At 45.7% G+C, this 24391-nt stretch overlaps 1 protein-coding gene across 12 annotated transcripts in view; it reads right to left on the reverse strand.

Annotated features, from left to right (window-relative positions):
• Positions 1-24391, reverse strand: part of FKBP15 (FKBP prolyl isomerase family member 15) — a 116490-nt gene that overhangs the window by 27133 nt on the left and 64966 nt on the right. For 5 of the 12 annotated variants that reach the window (XM_075060596.1, XM_075060595.1, XM_075060598.1 and 2 more), the window contains exons 19-29: positions 21052-21154; positions 19807-19839; positions 17290-17461; positions 13042-13178; positions 12579-12734; positions 11592-11744; positions 7522-7614; positions 6818-6943; positions 6196-6303; positions 2521-3269; positions 1787-1880 (exon numbers count right to left, since the gene is read on the reverse strand). In XM_075060596.1, the coding sequence (XP_074916697.1) occupies positions 1787-1880; positions 2521-3269; positions 6196-6303; positions 6818-6943; positions 7522-7614; positions 11592-11744; positions 12579-12734; positions 13042-13178; positions 17290-17461; positions 19807-19839; positions 21052-21154 (1924 nt within the window). The remainder of the gene's footprint in view (positions 1-1786; positions 1881-2520; positions 3270-6195; positions 6304-6817; positions 6944-7521; positions 7615-11591; positions 11745-12578; positions 12735-13041; positions 13179-17289; positions 17462-19806; positions 19840-21051; positions 21155-24391) is intronic. The other 7 variants (XM_075060602.1, XM_075060603.1, XM_075060601.1 and 4 more) reach the window with 3 other exon arrangements.

Consider the following 24391-nt stretch of genomic DNA (forward strand, 5'->3'; position numbering starts at 1 on the left):
GCAGGGGTATATATCCGACGCCATAGCGGCGCCACTCCAGGGGGCGCCCTGCCAACCCACCGAGTGTTGCTAGGGTAAAAATCTTCCGACGAATGTGCACGCGGTGCACACACACGTAACTGGAATGGATATGAACAAGCACTCGAAGAAGAACCTGAAGCTACTGGATGTCAGACATGAGGTTCCCCCATGTCTCGAAAGTTGTTCCAGAGCAAGCTGTGGCTTAATGCCTCAGTCACTTCAGAGAAACAGAAAGACTGGGTGGTATCCATGAAGGGACTTAGGTGTTACAATGCTGAGTGGCCCAGCACATAGATAATCACAGGAACACTGATCCATAAAGCCAAGTCCGGCCCCCAAGTGCCCTGTACAATAAATGGGGAGAGATAGGCCCCACAAAAGCCAACACACTAGGTGCAGAGCAACTTAAGCTAACCAATGAGAGATACCAAGCAAAGGGGTGTGCGCTGAGCCCCACCCACTCTGCTTGTGATCTGTGAATGGGACACCCCTGCCTGGACTCAGGAGACTGAATTGCTTAAGCTGCTTCTTGCAATAACAAGTTAGGTGCTGCTGCACATGTAGTGGTACCATCCACTTTACAACTTGTAGCCCAGTGGCTAGAGCTCTGATCTAGGATGTAAGAGACCCAGGTTCAAAAACTTCTTCTCCCTGCCCAAGGAGAGAGGAGATTTGAACAGGAACCTCTCATTCTCCCCTGCAGGCAGGGGGTAGAAACTGAACCTGCATCTTCCCCATCCCAGGATAGTGCGTAACCACTGGGCTCTGTGATATTCTGATGTGAGGCTCCCTCTCTCTCCTGCTGAAGCTGTTCCACTGTAGATAACTAATGAAAAAAGGACGGAGCCTGGGGACTGGACCCAGGGCCTTCTATCTCCCAGGCTGGTGCCCTAATCACCAGACCACACTCCTCCCACCACGATGATTATCGCCAGCCAGTGGAACAAATATCTAAATAGTCACTGGGCCAGAGAGAGTGGGAATGACTGAGCACTAGCACCATCTCCTCCTGGATTTTGTATGAGACCTAATCCAGCAGGCAGCCTCTGAGCATGCCTACTGGAACGGTCCTCGACTTAGGTGGACAAACGCCTATCTTCCCTGGTTTGCAAGCACCCTCGGGCTTAGGTGGGAGACAGGCGTCTGAATGCCTAGATGGAAGCAGCAGTGCACATACCCCCAGGATCTAGAACTTAAGGGTCTAGAGAACATTTCTAGTGGAAGGTTAGGCACCTATAATGTTAGGTGACAGCCAAGCAGGGGTTTCCCTTAACTTTTAGGCCCAACCTGACTGCAGCCCCCAAGGGTCAAGCTGTTTTCAACCCAATCCCAACACTTTCCCTCAAACCTAAGATGTTTTTGCTGCTGCAGTGCCTCCTGCCCCTGAGGTTGGCATGGCAGCAGCTGTATGCCTTGATCCTTCCATCTGCTGTGCTCTGCTGCAGAGTGTGCTGCCACTCTTTGGCACACTCCGAATGGCAGTGCACACAGCGCAATGAGGTGGTGAAGGATGGTAGGAGCAGGGCATGCAGCTGCCATCACCCAACCCCCATGGGCAGGAGGAGGGGAGCCATCCAACCCTGGGAGTTCAGCTGTTTTTACACCTAACCCAAACTTGACACGGAGTCCCATCCCACTGGGTTTAGGTCAGGGTGCAGGGATCTAGTTTTGTGGACTGCAGTGGTGCTGTGCATAGAGACTTAGGTGCCTAACTCTGGAGTTCAACTTTCTAAGTTACTTTGTGGATCACATCGCAAGTTCTTACCATTTCTTCCTCATCCTCCTCTTCGGGTGTAACTCCAGGCTTTAGTGGTTTATGGGTTGCAACTTTAAGCAAGTCATCATCATTTTCAGTGAGACTAGAAAAAGGACAGAGAATTAAAAGAAGCTAATTCTCAATGTGGGAAAGGAAGCCAAATGCAATTTGCCTGCATTTTAGGAATAAGGTCTAGTCCCACCACTCAGGTTTGTATGGCAGTAACAGGCTACTCACGGATGTATGAAGCTAGTTGGGGCTTATACAGTGAAGTAACAGGACTCCCCTCTAGGCAGCCAGGACAAGATCACACACTGGAGTGGAACTTCACAATAGCTAGCTGTTGAGAACAACTTTGCAATGGAATCTACTGATTCAGCTAGAAACAAGGGAGAAGGACCATACTGATTGCCCAGTTTGTAGTGCAACACTGCAATCACCTATCCTGTACGTCTCAGCCACACTAGCACCTTTCAGTTTCTCCCCTGGAGACAGCACTAATTTAGACTGGACACCTGCAACTACTAATATTTTAGCCACCATTGTTCAGATTTGCTCTGAACAAGTACCTAGCTGGCTAGCCAGCCCAACCTAGCACACTGTCCTGCACCAATGGGACAGCAGCACCAGCTGCCAGATGCTTAGGCCCCACTAGCTCACCACCAGTGGCAGGGCAATTCCACAACAATGGGAAATTGAGAAAGGAGCTACTGCAGCCATAGCACTCTCCAATCACCACTCACCTGGAATCCTTCTGCTTGGGGCTAGATGCCAGTCCTTGGGGTTCTGTAGTTTCATGGTTGGTGGCTGGATCCTTCTCAGCCATCTCTGATGTTAAGTCAGAAATGCTTGTACTCATTTCAAACCTGGGTACATCTGGAATTCCCAGACAACTTCCCCCCTCTGCACTTTTCAGAGGCAGGGGTTCCAGTCCTCCTGTAGGGTCCTCTGTCTTATGCTCTGTAGCTGGCGTTTCTGAAGGCATGGCCTCTTCCATTGCTCCCAGCTTTGTGTCTAGAATAGAGGGCTCTGGAGTTTCTGCCTGAACAGATGCTATTTTTTGTGAGCTGCCTTCATGCTGAGCTAGCCTACTGGGAGCACTTGCCTGCCTTTGTTCAGCCAGTACAGAGTCTACATCCTCCTCAGGATCCACCAGCCCTTGGTTGGGCTCTATTGGCTGAAGCAATTCAGAGAAGGTATGCGCTTCATGCATCTCCTGGATCATCTTAACTTCTGATGCTGCAGTATTCTGGGTCCTCTGCTCTTCCTCAGGAGGTCTGGGAGGTGTAGCAATACCAGCAGACTCACCTGTTGGTTTCGTTGGGTACACAGTGCTTGGTGCTGACCCATATTGGACAGCACCTTCATGGTCCTCTTCTGCTTTTGGTAGGCTTTTCTGTTTCCTCTCTCCAGTTCTAGGCTCCTCCTCCTCCTCATCACTGTTGCTCTCTCGCCTCTCCTGTTGTCTGCTAAGCAGCTGCAGAGTTACAGTCTGGAAAACAAAGGAAAAGAAAAGGAAAGGAAGTGTTAATCACTAGATATACAAACAGTCATGGTGGTTCGTAACAGCTGCTGCTCCACTGAAGGAAGGAAAGTTTCTTGATGCTTTAATATGGAAGAAGATCATCCAGCCAGGTGCACTTGAGTAGTCCATGTATTAGCTAGGACTCTGAGGCATTTTCAGATGTCTTCTGCAAGAGTGCAAGAACTTAACTTGTAGGAATGACCCCGGGCCCACAGGCCTGGATACCTTATTGTTGAGGCATTTTGTTTTTGTTTGCAAATTGGGCACACCTGGTTTTTTATTTTAGGAACTTGGCTTTTTTTTATTTTTTTTTTGTATTTTTACACAGATGGCCCTGTTTGCATTTGGCAGTGTTTTGTAATTTTTTTTTGGTAGTTTTTCATGAAACTACTGTGTTTGCAGCTGGGGGTGTTTTTGCAGTTTGCTATGCTGTTGAGCTTGTGATGGGAGATTTTTGTAAGAAATCTTGATTTGTGCTGTGCAATTGCGCATGTGTAATCTTAAATAATAAAAGAGGCAGGTGAACTCAAAAAAGCAGCTTTTTCATCTCCTCGTTTATCTTGCAAATTGGTGTCAAGTCTTTCCTTCAACAACTATCTAAGGTAGAAATGCTACTGCACTTGTCTAATGTTCACTGCCATCTTCTAAGAGTACAAGTATCAGGCAGCACTTCTCCTCAAAGAGGCAGGCAATGCATTACCTGCAAACGGGAAAACCAAGGCTGGGCAGTTGGAACACAGCAAGTCACTGTCTGTTCTTGGAGGTGAGAGAGAAGAAATTAAAACTCATTTCCTAACTCCCAATCCTATGTTTCTAGCCACTAGGAAACACTGTTTCCATTTACATAGCACAGTCCTCCTTCCTTCCCCTAACCAATGGGACTTGAAACCAACCCAGGAAGCACACTCTGGGGAGATGAGACTTCCAACTTTGCCCTCTCTGCTGAGCCTCCCAACAAAGCAGCCACTGAGTGGATGTGTGTTTGCCATCCAGCTTCCACTACTCAGGCCAATACTCAGCATCCCACCTATTGACATGCTCAGGACTGAGTCAGTGTCCTGGAGGTCAAAGGTCATGTCTCATCATTGATGCTCTCAGCTTCCTAACCTTTGATTCCCCTACCCCCAAGTGCCAACACAGGAAGCACTTCTGGCTGTGTAAAAGTTCTACTGCAGCCCCAAACCTAACCTGACAATCCTGAGGCTGCTATGTGGGTGGGGATTCTAGGCAGAGGCAAAGTCTAATTTCTAACAAAAACTGTTTCCACCTTAATTGTTGAAACGAGACATCTGCCATGAACTAAGCCCTATTCTTAACCTTTCTTGGTGAAGGGACCTAGAACAATCCTCAAAATCATCTCTCAAGTTGATCTGAGAGGGAAGCGTGGGTATAGCAGGCAGCTGGGTTTTGGAAAGTGCCATGTGTACTTTCAAAAGTACATTGGGGAAGGGCAAAAGTAAAACTTCTTAGATTCCAGTCAGCAAAAAAGCCAGCAGGAACTCAGTCCTCTGAGTTAGGTACCCACATCCAATGCCCATATTCTGACTGATCCCCTTCCTCCAGTACCACAGTGACAGCTTGCATTGCTGCACTTGGATTATTTCTTTAGAGGTAAAAACTACCAAATTCTTCTGCTCAGTTTTCCTCAATATTAAATCAAATTAAACCATCCTTGTCTTATTTAGCCTATTCCCTACTGCCTTGCGAAAGCTCAACAAGAATGTTGAGCATATCAGATGCATTGTCTGGGGCCGGTTTTGTTCAATATCTTCATTAATGATCTGGAGGATGGCGTGGACTGCACTCTCAGCAAGTTTGCAGATGATACTAATCTAGGAGGAGCGGTAGATACGCTGGAGGGTGGGGATAGGATACAAAGAGACCTAGACAAATTAGAGGACTGGGCCAAAAGAAACCTGATGAGGTTCAACAAGGACAAGTGCAAGTTCCGACTTTTGACGCAAGAATCCCATTCCCTGTTACAGAATAGGGAACCGAATGGCTTAGGAAGCAGTTCTGCAGAAAAGAGCCTGGGTATACAGGGACAGACGCTGCGTGATGACATGCAAGATGTGACCTTGTTGCTAAGAAGGCTACGGCATTTTGGGCTGTATCAAGTAGGCATTGCCACAGTCGAGGGAGATTGTCATTCCCCCTCTATACATTGGTGAGCCTCATCTGGAAGTACTGTGTCCAGTGTTGGCCCCCACATAAGAAGGATGTGACAATTGAAGACGTCCAGCGGGAGGGCAACAAAATGAGATTAGGGGGCTTGGAAGCACACTTATGAGAGAGGTTGAGGGAACTGGGATGTTTAGTCTGCAGAAGTGAAGAATGGGGGGGATTTGCTAGTGCTTCAACTACCTGAAAGGGGTCCAAAAGCGGATGGGCTAGACTGTGTTCTCAGTGGATACTGTGAATGCAGAACAAGACTGAAGGTCGTCATTGCGTGGGGGAGTTTAGGTGAGAATTAGGGAAAAACTATTTCACTAGGAGGGTGGTGGCACTGGAATGGGTTCCCTAGGGAGGTGGTGGAATCTCCTTCCTTAGGAGTTTTTAAGGTTAGACTTGACAAAGACCTGGCTGGGATGATTTAGTTGGGAATTGGTCCTGCTTTGAGCAGGGGGTTGGACTAGATGACCTCCTGAGGCCTCTTCCAACCCTCATATTCTATGATTCTATGATGATTGTCCTAGTTTCTCTGGGAGAAAAGGTTCCCATATTTTACTGTCCCTCACTATTGCATCTCCTCCCATTGTTTTATAGTATCCTTTTCATGGCGGTTACTAACAACAGCTTTACACTATTCCAGATCCAGGCTAGAGGTATGCGTGTTCTTTTGGCCCATGACTCATTTTCACCTTTGTTGGCTTGTATCCCATCAGTACTGTACCTTGATGGTGTTCATAACAACACCAAGAACCGTTCTGCCACTGTACGACTCCTCCAGCTCAAATTCACCTCTCAAAATCTGAAATACCCCATTCATGATCTTCTTCACCTGAGAATAATGAAGAGGAACATATAAATATGATATCTGCGTCATTTGTAACATGTAAGAAAGAATGGGCCACCAAACCAACATTGTAGGCTTCTTCATACAGCCGAACAGTCAGTCCAAGAGGGACCACAGTTCTGTTTTACGAGAATGCACCGCTCACATTAGGCATGGCAAGGCTGGAGACTGCCAGAGTTGCACAAAATATAATTAGTGACAGCTTGAGTATGTGCAAATGGTATGTCTACCAGGATTTTCATTCTTTAAAAAGTTGTAATCTGTATTGAGGGGTCAAGACTTCACACCAGGAGTCACACTACATCTTTCCCTCCAAGGCTCCCGATTCCTAGAACTCTACACAGGAACAAGCTCATCCTCTGGGCATGCTTTCCCCCAAAGAATAAGGCACTGCCAGTGTGTTTAATAGGTAACTCTCCCCCTACCTAGGGAAGTAGTTCAGGGTAGATATGGAGCAGAGATGAAGGTAAACCACACCACCCTGGTTGGGCCAGCTCACCTCTTCTGTAGAGTCTGTAGGCGGAGATTTCTCCCGATTTTCCAATACAGAGTCCTTCTCTAGCTCCCTGATACGCTCTTCATAGCGAGCCTTCAGGGCAGCAACATGGGACTGTAGGGCTGAATACTGTCAAGGGAAAGAGGTAGCCAGAGCAACTCAGTAGATCCTCACTGACATTCAGATCTTGCTACTGTTGTGCCCAGTTTGCAGCAGGACAGGTTAGTGACAGCAGCACATTTGTTCACAATGCCATGATTGTCTTTGCAAGAGATTAAAAAAAACAACAACAAAAGCCTAAAATTTGCAGAGAGCTCTTAAGAGACAGAACACATACAAGCTGCAATCTTCTCCTGTTCCTGATAAAGCAGCTGTATGCAGGATTTCACTATCTGAGGTATTTACAGAACTCCCTCAGAATTGTCCCAGGAACCACCACTATTGTCCTACCCCTGTGAAGACAACAGTCATGCAGGGAAGGAACACTCTGCGGACTCCCCCAACCTTGGGAAGTCAAGGAGGGGGTAGGACTGCATTGGGATGCTATGCAGCAGCATTCTCTAGCAGAAGGGCTGGATCCTATCACTGGGCCCATATCAGCCACTGGAAGCAACACAAAGCTCTCTCCTTCATCCAATGGGACAACATCAGTGGCCTCAGTCAAGATACTACATCAGTGAGGGTTGGCCTCAGTTTTCATCCTTTACCTTCTCATTGATCAGCCCCAGTTGCTCCAGCTTCTCCTGAAACACAGAGAGTTTTTGCTCCTCGGCATTTCTACAGTGTTTCAGAGTGGAGAGCTGAAAAAAAAGAAACAGAATTATAACACCACACATAAGAATGGCCATACTGAGTCAGACCAAAAGCCCATCTAGCCTAGTATCCTGTCTTCTGACAGTGGCCAATGCCAGGTGCTTCAGAGGCAATGAACAGAATGGGTAATCATCAAGTGATCCACCCCCTCTCACCCATTCCCAGCTTCTGGCAAACACAGGCTAGGGACACCATCCATGCCCATCCTAAGCCATTGATGGACCTATCCTCCATCCATTTATCTAGTTCTTTTCTAAACATGTTATTGTCCTGGCCTTCATAACACCCTCTGGCAAAGAGTTCCACAGGTTGACTGTGTGTTGTAAGATTTAGCTGGGGATTGGTTCTGCTTTGAGCAGGGAGTTGAACTACATCAGGGTAGGCAACCTATGGCACATGAGCTGATTTTCAGTGGCACTCACACTGCCCAGGTCCTGGCCACCAGTCCAGAGGGCTTTGCATTTTAATTTAATTTTAAATGAAGTTTCTTAAACATTTTAAAAACCTTATTTACATACAACAATAGTTATATATTATGGACTTATAGAAAGAGACCTTCTAAAAATGTTAACATACACTAGTGGCATGTGAAACCTTAAATTAGAGTGACTAAATGAAGACTCGGCACACCACTTCTGAAAGGTTGCTGACTCCTGGACTAGATGACTTCCTGAGGTCTCTTACAACCCTGATAGTCTACGATTCTAAGAAATACTTCCTTTTGTTTGTTTTAAACCTGCTGCCTACTAATTTCATTTGGTGACCCCTCGTTCTTGTGTTATGTGAAGGAGTAACCTAACATTTCCTTATTTACTTTCTCCACACCCATCATGATTTTATAGACCTCTATCATATCACCCTGTAAACGTGAGGGACTCACCCCTGCAGCGCCTCCTGCTGGTCTCTCAGGGAATTAGCTCAATTCAGCTCCGAAGCGCCCTCTGCAGGCTGGTGATCCGCCTGTCCTCTGGCCCCCGTGTCCCTCCCGGACTTGGTGCCCTTGTACCTGGGGTGCTGCTCCTGAGCAGTAATCCCCTCAGTCTTAGGGTCTCCCCTTGCTGGGGAATCCCCACCCACTAGTCCCACCTCGCCTCAGTATAAGGCTACTGCTAGTCATTGTCTAACCCCCCCGCCCTGGGACAAACTACAGTATCAGCCTACTTGTCACTGCCGAGGTTGGGTTTGGACCTGCTGCCTTGGCCTACCACTGGGCTGTCCTCTGCAACCCCCAGTGACTGTTGCCTTATGCTAGGCCACAGCCTGGGGCTTTCCAGGCCGGAGCTCCCCAGCCCCTTTGCCTTTCCCCAGCCCTGCTCCACTCGGTACCTGGTCTCTAGCTCCTGGCAGCTAGGCCTTTCTCCCTCTACAGGCAGAGGGAGACTGTATGTCTACCCCTGGCTTCTCTGCCCTTATAGGACCAGCTGAGGGCTGGTCTACACTACGGGGGAAAATCGATCTCAGATACGCAACTTCAGCTACGTGAATAATGTAGCTGAAGTCAAAGTATCTAAGATCGAATTACTCACCGTCCTCACGGCGCGGGATCGATGTCCGCGGCTCCCCCTGTTGATTCCGCAACTCCATTCGGGTTGGAGGCGTTCCAAAATTGATATAAGCGCGTTCGGGGATCAATATATCGCGTCTAGATGAGACGTGATATAATCGATCCCCGAGCAATCGATTGCTACCCGCCAATACAGCGGGTAGTGAAGACGTAGCCTGAGTCTGTTTGGGGCATGGCCCCAGCTGCAGCCACTTCTCCCAATCAGCCCAGCCTAAAAGCTGCTTTCTCCAGCCACAGCCCCCCACCCCCAGGCTGTTTTTAACCCTTCAGGGCAGGAGCGGGGTAACCACCCTGCTACACACCCCTAGTTGTCTCTTTTCCAAGCTGAGAAGTCCCAGTTTTATTACTCTCTCCTCATAGGGCAGCAGTTCCATACCCTTAATCATTTTTGTTGCCCTTTTCTGAACCTTTTCCAATTCCAATATATCTTTTTGAGATCATGCAACCACATCTGCACACAGTATTCAAGATGTGGGCGTACCATGGATGTATATGGAGGCAATATGATATTTTCTGTCTTATTATCTATCCCTTTCTTAATGATTCCCAACATTGTGTTTGCTTTTTTGACTGCTGCTATACATTGAATGGATGTTTTCAGAGAACTATCCACAATGATTTCAAGAATTCTCTCTTGAGTGGTAACAGCTAATTTAGGTCCAATCATTTTATATGTATAGTTGGGATTATGTTTTCAATGTGCATTACTTTGCATTTATAAACACTGAATTTCATCTGCCATTTTGTTGCTCAGTCACCCAGTTTTGTGAGGTCCTTTTGTAACTCTTCACAGTCTGCTTTGGACTTAACGATCCTGATTTTTTTTTTGTTTTGTATTATCTGCAAATTTTGCCATCTCACTGTTTACCCATTTTTCCAAATCATTTATGAATATGTTGAACAGGACTGATCCCAGTACAGACCCCTGGAGACCACCACTATTTACCTCTCTCCAGTCTGAAAATTGACCATTTATTCCTACCCTTTGTTTCCTATCTTTTAATGAGTTACCAATCTTTCCTCTTATCCCATGACAGCTTACTTTGCTTAAGAGCCTTTAGGGAGGAAACTTGTCAAAGACTTTCTGAAAATCTAAATAAATAATATCCACTGGATTACCCCTGTCCACATGCTTGTTCACTCTCTCAAAGAATTCTAGTACATTAGTGAGGCACGATTTCTCTTTACAAAAGCCACGTTGACTCTTCCCCAATAAATGACGTTCATCTGTGTCTGACAATTCTGTTCTTTATTATAGCTTCAACCAGCTTGCCCGGTACTGAAGTCAGGCTTACTGGGCCGTAACTGCCAAAACTGCCACTGGAGCCTTTTAAAAAGCTTAGTGTCACATTAGCTAGCCTCCAGTCATCTGGTACAGAAGCTGATTTAAACGAGAGGTTACCTACCAAAGTTGTTAGTTCTTCAATTTCACATCTGAGTTCCTTCAGAACTCTTGGGTGAATACCATCTGGTCCTGGTGACTTATTACTGTTTTATTTATCAATTTGTTCTAAAACCTTCTCTAATGACACCTCAATCTCCTCTGATTTGTCACCTAAAAAGAATGTCTCAAGTTTGGGAATCTCCCTCACACCCTCAGCTGTGAAAATCGATGCAGAGAAACTAAATGAATTCTTTGCAATGGCCTTACTGTCATTGAGTACTCCTTTAGCATCTCAGTCGTCCAATAGCCCCACTGGTTATTTAGCAAGCTTCCTCCTTCTGATATGCTTAGCAAAAACAAACAAAAAAAACTACAACTTTTTGAGTCTTGGCTAGCTGTTTTTTAAACTCTTTCTTGGCCTTTCTAATTACACTTCATTTGTCAGAGTTTCTGCTCCTTTCTATTTTCTTCAGCAAGGTTTAACTTTCACTTTAAAGGATGCCTTTTTGACTCTCACTGCTTCTTTTACTTTGTTGTTTAGCCACAGTGGCACTTTGATTCTCTATGTTTTTTAATTTAATCAGCAGCAGAGATGCATTTTTACTATTCCCTGTCCACCAGACCTATCAAACCTTTCTCCTCAAAAAAACTGTCATGCTCAGTACACATCAGCTGCAGCATTTCCTGATAGCTAATTCTTTTCTGAGGTCAGCATGCCCCTTTTCTGCCCTATACAGAACCCCTGGTAATACATCAACAGCCAGCCTCTGCGTTAATCCCAACCACCCAGAGTTAATGGGGCAACATCCAGACACATCCTTCAGTCAAGAGGGGCACCGTCATCTCCTCTGAAAAGCCAGGAAATGGAAAACACTAGCCACACCAAGGTGGCAGAGCACTACTGGGTAATTAGATTCTGACTACACGCCTCCCATTTGCTTCCAAGGGACAACAGCATGCAGGAAAGAGGTGGATAAGTGAGTGTATAGACAAGTGGTTAGCAAGGGAGAGTCTACCTTCTCCTCCAGCTGGGTGATGTGCTGCTGTTGAGAGTCTCTCTGCTCACACACCTCCTTATACTGCTGTAAGTGCTGCTCCTTGGCAGAGACCAGCATGCGCTCACATTTTGCTTCCCACTGGGATTCCAGCTCTGCCTGGATGAGCGACTGCTGCCCAGGAAGTAACAGCAGTTATTAGTAGGGAATTACCAATACATTACAGTTACATCCACTCTTATAAGCAGAGAATTCTGGGGTGAGGCCAGGGCAAGGCAAACTCTCTTGCCTAGTTCTGCCATCTTGGAGTTGGTGTTCTATCCCTGCAGCATTTCCTCCCCACACAAAGCGCAACTCCATCCTCCATGGGAGGGCAATTCTCTAACGCTGGCTCAGATTGCAGCCCTTTGCTTCACCAGCTGCCGTTGCTATTTGAAGGAAGCCCAACAGCGATGGAGTCCCGTTCACCCTCCTCTCTACAAAGAACTCTACTCTTCCCCAACTCCACTCTGACTAGTTAAAAAGGAGCTCCGCTCTTCTCCTGCTCTATTGGCACAAGGATGGACATTTCTTGGCTATCTTCTGATCATTGCATCACTTGCTCTGGAAGACCAAGCAGGCAAGATTTGCACCCATCAGAACTCAGACTGCTCCTGTTGCCCCAAAGCCACACAACAACAGCTGGCTGGAGACCAAACTCAGAATCACAGCCCATTGTTTTGAAGTTAGGAGCCTTCCTTTACTCCCCAACTAGTGTAGTTTCCCGTTTGCCTTGGTTACTTAGTTCTTTGAAGTCATAGGTAAGAATCCTGGAGCAGGAGGTAAAGGCAAAGCCAACACAGGCCAGCAAAGCAGAGGAGAAGCACTGAAGACTAATCCTCTTAGTGAAGCAGGGAGCTATTTCTTCACTGAACAACTGATGCAGCTTTATCTAATGTGTATCTATAATCAACTGGCTTTCCAGCTGGAACTCATATAAACCTATCCAGTGGGAGGAGGTCCCCTCACCTGCTCTGCTGCTGCTTGATCAGTTGAAGTCCGTGCCTTTTTTAGGAGCTGTCGAAGCTTGTCCAGTTCTTCCTGGTGGGACCTGCGAATCTCATCCATCTCTTCCTCAGCCTGGCTTCTCTCCAAGAGGGATTTCTTCTTCCTCTCAACAAGGTTCTGGGGCATAGACAGTGATATGTCTGAGCACAGGTCTGGACTGCATCCAGATAGCGTCTCATCCCCTAGGGCACTGTGGGGAATCTCATTGTCATTATTATGATATACGGTCATTAACATACAAGGAACATTAAAATCTATGTAAGTGCACTCCGGAACTGATGCACCAAAACTGTGTTGTTTGTAGGGAAAGAGTTGGCAATCCAAAATTTGGTTTGCCTTGTGTAAGTCTGCAGAAACACTAGGTTAAGTTTAGCATCCAACTGGAACTGTGCATCTCCCTTGAAATGTAGATGCCTGGGCCTACCTTTTCCAGGTTCTCTCTCTCTACTTTCAGGTCTGCTAGCTCTTCTTCCAGTGCCGTAACCTTCAGGTCCAGTTGCCTGCGGCTCTGCTTCTCAGCTCTGAATTTAGCGTGCGTGTCTTCTGAGGATTTTTGGAGCTCTGCAAGAACACAGCTCACTGTGGGTTTCCACACTTCATATTTCAGATTAATCTGAGTGGAAAAAAACTTACAGCCCATAGCAAGAGTAGAACACAGAAGGGTCAAAGAACACAGAACACGTTAACGGCTGTTGTTATGAGGACTGAAGGTAGGACAAGAAGTAATAGGTTTAATCTGCGGCAAGGGGGATTTAGGTTAAGTCTCCCTTGAGCAGATTAAACCTGTTACTTCTTGTCCTACCTTCAGTCCTCATAAGTCATTAGCATAACTCAAGACTTATCAGATTTCTCCCCCCTCCCCCCCCAAGAGTTCTTTTAGCAGCTAAAATTTTTAGCCTTTCCTCATAGGTCAGAATTTCTAAATCCTTTTTTTTTTTTGTTACTCTCCTCTGGACTCTAATTTGCCCCCCTCTTTCCTCAAGTGTGGTGCCCAGAACTGGAGAGTTCTCCAGCTCAGGCCACACCAGTGCTAAGTGGGACAATTACTTCCCAAGTCTTACATTCAACACTCCTGTTAATATACCCCACAATGATATCAGCCTATTTCGCAGCTGCATTACATTGATAAGCGTCTCTGGCTCTCGCATTGCACACTGACCTCTTCTTAAACTCCAAAGAAGTGACTACCGGTGTTGATTTTGTTACCCTAAAGAAATACAGGCACATTACATAGTGACTGAATTAACCCTTCAGAGTCTGCATGGCTCCTACATAGAAGGCACCTGGGAAACTAGCTGTTTCCAGAAAGAAGTGGAAAGGTTTCTGGCCCACGGGAGGACAGGACGGGTCCGGACTCTTGACCAAAGCTACTCCAAATCTGATATTTTGCTTCCAGGAAAAAAACCCAACAACTGAACTTCTGCTTGCATCCAGTCTGCTTCTCTGCTACCAGCTTGAGCAGACTGTCAGCTGAAGACAGAGCAGCCAGGATTCAGCCTGGGGGCAGGAGGAATTGGTCAGTATAGTGGAAAAAAAACACAATAATAAAAAACTAACAATGCCTCTTCAGGTTCATAGTACATAGTCTCCTGAAGGCAAATGCCTATATAGAGCCAAGGAGAGCTTAATAGTGAACTGAAAAGTAAAGCCCCCTTTTAGCTCAATTAGATGAAGGAGACGCTGCAAGAACAGTGTCTCAACTAACAACAATACTTAAGGCCAGATCTGTGTTTACTTGGAAAGAATCAGGATTGAGCCATAGTGAAATATATGGGTTTTCACTGATTTCACCAAGAAGGGAAATTAAACTTTGTTACTAGAGTCTGCATAGCCTGCAAAACAATCACCAGGTTATGTCCACTAAACAGCTAGTGAATGCTGAGAAGTTACCCAGTTGCGAAGCACTACTGATGTGCATGACAAAAGTCTCTATCCCATAAAGGAGCTTAATCTAACCCTGAAGGAAAAGTGAGAAGAGAAAAGCAGAGAGGAGGATCTGCTCTTGGAGGAACATTTGCAAAGAACTCAGAGCATTTTAGTCTGTGGGCTACTCCAGCCTTGAATGTGCCACAGAAACAAGGCACTCTTTACCCATCTATGTCAATAAGCCACATTTGCAAACAGGGCAGACTTTGTATGGCCCTCCTTCCCCACTGCCAGGCATATTACCAAGGAGGATTCAGGAGACTGAGTGAACATAAGAATGGCCGTACTGGGTCAGACCAAAGGTCCATCCAGCCCAGTATCCTGTCTACCGACAGTGGCCAATGCCAGGTACCCCAGAGTGAGTGAACCTCACAGGTAATGATCAACTGTTCTCTCTCCTGCCATCCATCTCCACCCTCTGACAAACAGAGGCTAGGGACACCATTTCTTACCCATCCTGCCTAATAGCCATTAGTGGACTTAACCTCCATGAATGTATCTAGTTCTCTTTTAAACCCTGTTATAGTCCTAGCCTTCACAACTTCCTCAGGCAAGTTCCTCTCTAGCTTGCTTCTTGCTTGCATATATATACCTGCCCCTGGAAATTTCCACTACATGCATCCGATGAAGTGGGTACTCACCCAGGAAAGCTCATGCTCCAAAACGTCTGTTAGTCTATAATGTGCCACAGGATTCTTTGCTGCTTTTACAGATCCAGACTAACACGGCTACCCCTCTGATACTTCCTCAGGCAAGGAGCTCCACAGGTTGACTGTGCGCCGAGTGAAGAACTTCCTTTTATTTAAGCAGCAGAGAATCCTGTGGCACCTTATAGACTAACAGACGTTTTGGAGCGTGAGCTTTCATGGGTGAATACACACTTCGTCAGACGCAGGTAGTGGAAATTTCCTCCAGGGGTAGGAATATATATGCTTCATGAGGTTGATGGATTTCCACTCCATACGGCTAAATGCAGTGCCTTGCATGGTGTCAAGTATCAGAGGGGTAGCCGTGTTAGTCTGGATCTGCATTTGTTTTAAACCTGCTGCCCATTAATTGCATTTGGTGGCCCCTAGTTCTTATATTATGGGAACAAGTAAATAAATTTTCCTTATTCACTTTCTCAACACCATTCATGATTTTATAGACCTCTATCCTATTCCTCCTTAGTCTCCTCTTTTCCAAGCTGAAATGTCCTAGCCTCTTTAATCTCTCCTCATATGGGACCTGTTTCAAACCCCTAATCATTTTAGTTGCCCTTCTCTGAACCTTTTCTAATGCCAATATATCTTTTTTGAGATTAGGAGAACATATCTGTATGTAGTATTCAAGATGTGGGCATACCACAGATTTATATAAAGGCTATTTTGTTCCCAATCACTTAGTTTTGTGAGATCTTTTTAAAGTTCTTCACAGACTGCTTTGGTCTTAACTATCTTGAGCAGTTTAGTATCATCTGCAAACTTTGCCACTTCACTGTTTACTCCTTTCTCCAAATCATTTATGAATAAGTTGAATAGGATTGGTCCTAGGACTGACCCTTGGGGAACACCACTAGTTATCCCTCTCCATTCTGGGGAAATTGATCATTTATTCCTACCCATTGTTCCTTGTCTTTTAACCAGTTCTCAGTCTGTGAAAGGATCTTCCCTGTTATCCCACGACAACTTAATTTATGTAAGAGCCTTTGATGAGGAACCTTGTCAAAGGCTTTCTGGAATCTAAGTATACTAGGTCCACTGGATCCCCCTTGTCCATGTGTTTGCTGACCCCTTCAAAAACACTCAGATTAGTATGTAGTGAGGAAAAAAAGCAGCAAAATCTTTGAAGTGTTCAGTCAATTTTTCGGTTTTGCTTTCGGCTGTGCAATATTAAGTATGGGGAGGAGAAGCTCTCTTTTTTATCCCATCTGGTAATCAGTTTATGCTGTCAGAGTATGAGGACTGTTGAAATCCTTGTCATTTTATGGGCTACTATTCATCTAAAAGTCATATCCTTTTATCTATCTTGCAGAGTTATTTATCTCAATAGCTTCTTATGGCAGGAAGGAGAAGGCTTCACAGTAAGCACTGACATTCTGTACCATGGTATTTCAAGACGACTGCTCACCCAAGAGGTGCCAAAGTCAGAAAGCAGGTGTATCTCACATGCAGTCCAAACTCAGGTAGTTCCATTATGCCTAACTAATCCCTGCATTTATGCTAATTATTGACTTCCTCTCTTAAGCCTTGGCTGTGTTCCACACTAGAACTAGCTTCAGTAATCTTTGGGATAACGGTGCTATAGGAACATGGACTAGTTGACCCAACTGCAAGAGGGATGTAGTTGCACAACTCACTAAGGACTGCCATACCCTCTGGCAGGGCACCCTCAGTGGGTGAAAGGGAACCACTAGTATATCAGTTTAAATCTAAATCTCAGTAGAGACAAAAGTGATAGAGACGAAGCCCACCAGCCTAACAGGAAGGTGTCCACATAAGAGGCTGTCCTAACAGGCTCTTTTGTTGGCACTCTCAGGAGGGAGGCTAAGCACTGATTTGCACATAGAGGCAGAGCTTCCTTCTCTCCCCTAGTTGGCCCCTCTAGCTGAAAGCTAAGGCACATTATGCTAAATAGATTTTTTTGGCAATTCAGACAGCTGCCACTGAAGTATAGAGTTAAGGTCACCAATACAGCTGACCTCAAGTTAACAGAGAACTAGACCATGATGTAAGCAATAGAACCCACCCCCTGACCGAACCCTTACCAGCTAGCTGTGCTTGCACTTTGTTGAGCTGTGCCTCATTCATCTCTGCCTCCTGCAGGGCTGTGATCAGCTGTGTGTGCAGGTCCATCTCCTTCTTCTGGTGAGCAGTCAGCTCCAACTGTAGACGGGAGACCTGTGCTGTAGCAGCTGCCAGCTCCTCTGCAACTTTGACCTGCAGTATAGAACAGAGGGAAATATTACAACTCCTAAGTATGTAAGGAGGGCCATTTAGGGATCTAGGGCAAAAAATTGGGGATTGGTCCTGCTTTGAGCAGGGGGTTGGACTAGATGACCTCCTGAGGTCCCTTCCAACCCTCATATTCTATGAAGTGGGGTTTCCAAAAGTTGACTTACAGGTCAGTGCTAGGAGCCCAGATTCCATGCTTGGTTTGCATAACTAGATGGCAGATGCGCTCCTCCATTACAGATACCCCTTGGTGGAAGTTGCAGGCCAAAGATGAAGCACTATACACTGAGCTGAGTGGCAGCAGGGACAGGCTCATTGCCCTACTAAAAACAGGGTGGCTCTGGGATACGTAGTAAAGTACTGTGGGCCCTACTCGACCACACCGTCCACCCTGATTTATTCTAGTGGCTGGTGACAAACTCATCTCCAAGACAGATTAAAGCAGGTCACTTCAGGACGTTTTTTCTGAAAAAGCTTTAAATAGATGTGTTTCACTGGTTGGCTGCTCTGTTCAGCCCTTTGGGACTACCAGCTGGCCAGACATCAAAGCCTAATTGCCCACAAAAAGCCTAGCAGGAGTCTGCCACCTGCAGACACACACAGCTCCTTGGAGGTTGCAAACAGATTGAGTGCCAGGGTAGCAAGTCTGATGTTACAATTCTGCCCCTGTCCTTCTAGATTTGTCATAAACAATAAAAATGAACCGGATGATGCGCTCCTGGGGATAAAGCTATGTTTGGGATGGGTAATAGTCAGATGGAAGTGGACTTGTAGACCATTTTCAAGTGAGTACAGGGATCCGCTTATGAAGACTAGTTGTGGAGCGGGAATTTCAGAACAGGATGTGTACTCTGCATTCTCTAGATGGTTAGGTACATGCTAATTTGCCAAGGTATTTTTCTGCGCTGTAAAGTGCAAGTATTAGCTACTTCTAACAGTGATCACTGTTCTATTACACTTTTAAATTTAGATTTTATTTAAGTCAGTGATTCACAGGAAGCCAGAGCTAATAAGGGTTCTCACAGACAACTTGTTAATTAAAACGTATTGTTAAAAAACAAAAAACACTGAAAAGGCTCAAAGCATCTGAAGGAAACAGATACAAACTAGATCCAGCTCCAAGTCTTTTGGGATAGGGACAAAATTCATGAAGGATATGCTGTATAGACAGGCTGCATTATAATAGCGTGAACTTAAACAGTTCCTACTATAGTTAAAAGTTGCATTCAGATTTCCAACAGGTTCTCTTTTGTGCTTCACATAGTTCCAGCCCAATTTCCTCTTGCGCTAGCTACTTGCTGGCATTCAGAGAACTACCTCAGGTCTTGAATTATTGGTGGTCTCAAACTTGGGAAATGGATCTGTACACCAGAGACTGACACTGTGGCTGTTAATTAAACTTACTTAGGCCTTGGCTACATTGGCACTTTACAGCGCTGCAACTTTCGCGCTTAGGGGTGTGAAAAAATACCCCCCTGAGCGCTGCAAGATACAGCGCTGTAAAGTGTCAGTGTAATCAGGGCCGCAAGTGCTGGGAGCGCAGCTCTAGTGCTGCACGCTACACCTGTAAAGGATGTGGTTTACGTGCAGCGCTGGGAGAGCTCTCTCCCAGCACTGCCGCTCTGACTACACTCACACTTCAAAGCGCTGCCGCGACAGCACTTTGAAATTTCTAGTGTAGCCAAGCCCTTAGAGACCTCTCTCCAAAGTATCTTAGTTACTGGGCTGCCAATTATCTCCCACTAGGGAAGTGTATTGTGTGATCACTTAATTAAACAATAAAGTACAGGTACCTGTGGATTAAGCACCTGTGGATAATGTGAAGTGATAAATGCTGACTATATATTAACATAGTTCCTAGAACAGCATTCCCTTTTGTTCTCCTCTTTTGGAAGGGTGAAAAAAGATCATTACCAATGTAGCTTGTGAACTGTGGGTTTGTGTTTTTTGTTTCCACATCTCCAGATAAGCTGCCTCCAGTAGTTTTCATAAACTCAAAGGAAAACAAAGACCTGTTTCTGTGCTGAAATCAGCCGAAGTCAAAAAGAGTGGGCCCCTCCCCCCCTTAACTTCTGTATTCTGTGCAACATTATCTGAACTCCTAAGACTGGCAAGTTTCCATCCACTCAGTTCAAACAGCTGAAAGGATTTTGCTCACAATTCTTCCTACCCAGCCTCCTGCCAAAAAAAAGCATTGGCTGTGGACTGTAAAGATGCAGGAGAATCTTCAGCTCAGAAAAAAACTTTATCCAAGTCAGAGGCATGTGTAAAGTGTAGGCTATGGGAGAGAAACCCCAAGGCTCTAGACAGTCAGAGACACACTGCCTCACCTGGTCCCAGCCCCGATCCACTGGCAGCATGTGCTGGGAAGAGAAAGCAGTGACAGGAAACAGGAACAGTTAAGAATGCCAAGTAGAAAGGCAAAAGCATTAATTACTTAGAACAGCTAAATGTGGCATTACAGGGGCCTGAAATGTGACAAGAGGAGCATTCAACCTATTTCCTGTTTGACAGCTGCAAAAGCTCAAAGACAGAAAGAACAGCAGTGAAGTCATTTTTAAAAAGCAAGGGGCTAAATCTTTCCAAATGTGCAGGACTGTATGGAACATGGATGGTCAAATGGACTATGCACTCAACTGGGAGCCAGGAGCTTCTGCATTCTAATCTCTGTACTGCCAGTGACAGCAAGTCATTTCACCATTCTGGAGAGCAGTGACACCACCAACCTTATAAGAACATGGCAAAACTTTGATATCAAATATTCTGCAAGTGCTAAGCTGAAATGTATTACCCCAGGGGCAGCAAGTTACAGATTCATTGCTCCTCACTGAGACCTGGGCCATGCCGGGATAGAGGGCTACATCTGGTTCCACGTTAAACTGACATGGCTACTTGAGAGAGAAGATGGGTGAGAAAGTAAGTCTACTAAGAAAATTACCTCACCTACTATGACTCTCTAATATCCTGGGACCAACACAGTTACACTATGAATAGCTACTAGTAGTTTGACATATAACACTATATTACCATATCTGAAACCTGAGATTTCACAGATTTTTGAAATCAAGACATCTTATCAGAGAATCAAATCTATCAGGTAAGAGGATTGTTATATGGATATTTAGCTGTGCCCTAGTCCTACCAGCCATTTAGCAGTAGGTGAGGAGCTTTTCTGGGAAACTGACAATGTAGTAAAATAGGCAACGTGCATTTTGAAATAGTTATGAGGCCCTGCTAATATACATGGTAGCTTAACTTTCTGTTTTCACACCAAATTGTAGCTAAGAGTAACTTTTGTACCTTCCATCCCAATTTAACAATTGAAAGAATATCCAGGCTAAAACATCTTTAAGCCTTATGCAATAGAAGCTACAGTGCTGGGGCCATGCAAACACCTAGATAGATCAAATGAACACTAAGGTAACAGCTTTATAAACCATGAGTGAGAACCACTGGGTTCTCTTTTTAGAAGAGTTTTAGGTCAGAATCCCCAGCATCTGTTAGATAGAATTGCAAATCCCTCTCTAGCCTCAGTCAGAACTCTGTGCTTGTACTTATTGCTTGGCTAGTTTTACCTTCTCCTGCTCTGCATGCAACACCCTTGCCTGAGTGTGTTCATTTGTTGTTTGCAATGAGTTGTTTCTCTGCTCCATCAGCAGGTTGCTCTGTTCAACATACCTAGGAAAGGGGGGGGAAAAATCACAGAAAGCGACTTGAGCACAAACACAAAAGGGGACTTGAAGTGCAAGCCTATTATGGAGGAAAGACAACTGTGTTCGTGACAAAGCCTCATTAACAGAGTAAATTCCAACACAACTCTGTGTGATGTCTTGCACACAGATGAAACTAAGGATATGTGGCTATTTAAGATCTGTCAGTTTATGCCAGAAGGGACCATTAGGGCATCTAGTCTGACCTGCTGTACAGCACAGGCCACCAACATCACCCAGCACTTGTACGCTAAACCCAACAACCAAAACGAAATCGAAGTACCAGAGACCACAGGAGACTAGATTATTCTGTGCCACAGGCACAGAATAGGAGGGACTTAGGTATACCAGTATTTGAGGCTCCCCTGAATGCCAGGGAAATTAAATGATATACACCCAGATAATCTTGGCAAATGAGATGCACCCACATGCTGCAGAGGAAGGCAAAACCCTCCCAATATCACTGCCAATCTGAACTGGGGGAAAATACCTTCCTGATGCAACACATGTAATGAGTTAAACTCTAAGCATATGAGCAAGAACCAGCCAGCCAAACACCTGAGAGAGGAATGCTTAGTGCCATTTCAGAGCCCTGGCCCATCCTGCCCAACATCCCATCTCTAGCCATAAACATCCCTGATGCTTCAGAGGTAGGGGAAAAAATCCCTCCCAGAATACATTGGGAGAAAAAATTATCTTCTTGGCTGGCTAAAACCCTGAAGCATAAGCTTTAGGAACGTAAGAGATAAATTGGAAGTGAGCTCCATGGCTGCTGAGCTCTGCCCAACACCATCACATAACTGCACTCAAATTTGTCCTGCTCTGTTAGAACTAATTACAGTACAGACCCCTTTACCTGCGAAACTGCTAACAAGCAGTAGTGCCGTGCCCCCGCTCCAGTGCTACCCATTTAATACGCAAGACTCGTTAACACATGGTATAGGAACTTGCTATGTAGCACTACAGATTTGCTCACTGACAGAAATCAACATGGAGTGCAGAGTGGAAATGTGTTGTAGGCCTACTGGCGTTTCCTCTTCCTTTGATTGCCGATATTGGTAAAGACGTATCGTGCACCCTTAGTCATTGTCACGCTAGAGAGATATACAATATATAGTAGTTATATACTGTATATACTACACTAGAAAATATTAACCATAGGCCTAATATAATGGCAGAGGGAAAGTGTCAACATTCCTACATCGTAGAAGAAAAGCCAGCTGCAATAGATCAAGCAAATGGCGGAGAAACCTAGGCCAAAGTTTCAAAAGATATTGGGACTGCTGAATCTACTCTCCGAGGATGGCTAAAAACCAAATCTAAACTGAATGCTTTTGTACAAAATATTGATTCTACTCTGGGACTTAAGCAAAAACATGTGCGCTATTCAGCAAAACCCACAATCAACAGAGCCATGCGCACATGGTTTGCTCAGGAAAGGCTGAAAGGAATGCCGCTAACTGGTACAGTATTCTTTCAAAGTTTTAGTGATTTACTGCGTATTTAATGTTATTAGATTACACATCTGAATTTATATTCTTGCAAAGCACCATTAGCAGATAGGCCTGTAGTACTTGAGACACTGTGAATACGTATGTAATCCTACATAATTATACATGTACTGTGTTGTAAGCGAGCGGACTCACTCCTGCAGCGCCTCCTGCTGGTTGTCCATGGGAATTAGCTCTTCCTGCATCCTGGAGCGCCTCCTGCAGACTGGTGATCCACCTTACCGCTGGTTCCCATGTCCCTCCCAGGACCCCGGTGCCCCTTTCTCTGAGTTGCTGCCCCCCGGCAGTACCCCCACACTCTGGGTCTTTCCATGCAGGGGAACCCCCACCCACTAACCCCACCTCACCTCAGTGTAAGGCTACTGCCTGTCACCATCTAGCCCCACTCCCTGGGGCAGACTGCAGTATATGCCACTCATCACAGGGAAGGTTGGATAGGACCTCCTGCCTCTCTATAACTGGGCTGCCCCTCTGTAGCCCCGGTACTGGTCTTAGGACCTCAGCTAGGCCCACAGCCTGCGGCTTTCCTAGGTCAGACCTCCTCAGCTCCTCTAGTCTTCCCCAATCCCTGCTCCACTCCCAGTACCCTGCTCAGCTCAATCTCTGCAAGGAGAAGGAGAGGGAGAGAGACCTGAGCTTCTGGCTGCCCTGGCCTTCTTATAAGGCCCGGTTAGTCTGTTTGGGGCGTGGCCCCAGCTGCAGCTACTTCCCCCAGTCAGCTGGGGCTTTGCTCCCTTCCCCAGCCTCAGCCCTCTCCTGGGCTGTTTCAAGCCCCGCAGGGCAGGAGCAGGTAACCACTCTGCTACATGTATATATAGATGTCTTAAGATATTTCAGCATGGCCCTCTTAACCTGCGATCCATTAACACGGTTGTGACAGCTTGACTCCTGACATCCACGCGTAAATGGGTCTGTACTGTAAGTTGTTTGCCCCCCACAGCTCCTATTGGAAAGGCTGTTCCAGAACTTCTCCCTCCAATAGAAATCTTCTCAGTTCCAGCTGAATTTGTTCATGGCCAGTTCACATCCATATTTTTGTACCAATACTGTCCTTTAATTTAAACAGCTCTCCAATCTCCCTGGTATTTACCTCTCTAATGTGTTTAGACAGAGCAATCATATTCCCATCTCAGCTGCCTTTTTGCTAGACTAAACAAGCCAAGCTCTTCCAGTTTCCTCTCATAAGACAGGCCCTCCATTCCCTTAATCATCTTTGTTGCACTAGTTCAAGATGAATTTAAAGACTGGAATGTGGGTGACCAGGATCGTACACAGTACTCCAGATGAGAGAGACAGTATACTGCAAGTTACAGAAACATTGGTGAATCTAGAGATACAGGAAATTGGTTAGTAACTCTGCTCCATCCTCCTGCCAAGAGAGCAGTGTTGCTGCAGTACAATGAAGTGTTTAACATCCCAAGTGATGAGGCTTTCACCACTTCCTTTGGGAAACTATTCCATTCTAGAGACATTGTATGGCATGTATCTGAGAATGGTGATACGTTGGGAATACATCCCATGCACCAGCACCATTCTCCATTTGACCTGAAGGAGCAGCAATAAGAATAACCAGAGAGAGCAGACCCTTTCGCCATAAGGACTGTTCTTGTGACGTGGTTAGGAAAAGCAGCAGCAGGACTTTACCTGCCTGCTGTGCTCCAAGTTTATGACAAACCCCCGTTTCAGAGATATAC

This window comes from Chelonoidis abingdonii, chromosome 24, assembly GCF_003597395.2.
Source record: "Chelonoidis abingdonii isolate Lonesome George chromosome 24, CheloAbing_2.0, whole genome shotgun sequence".
NCBI classification, from domain to species: Eukaryota; Metazoa; Chordata; order Testudines; family Testudinidae; genus Chelonoidis; species Chelonoidis abingdonii.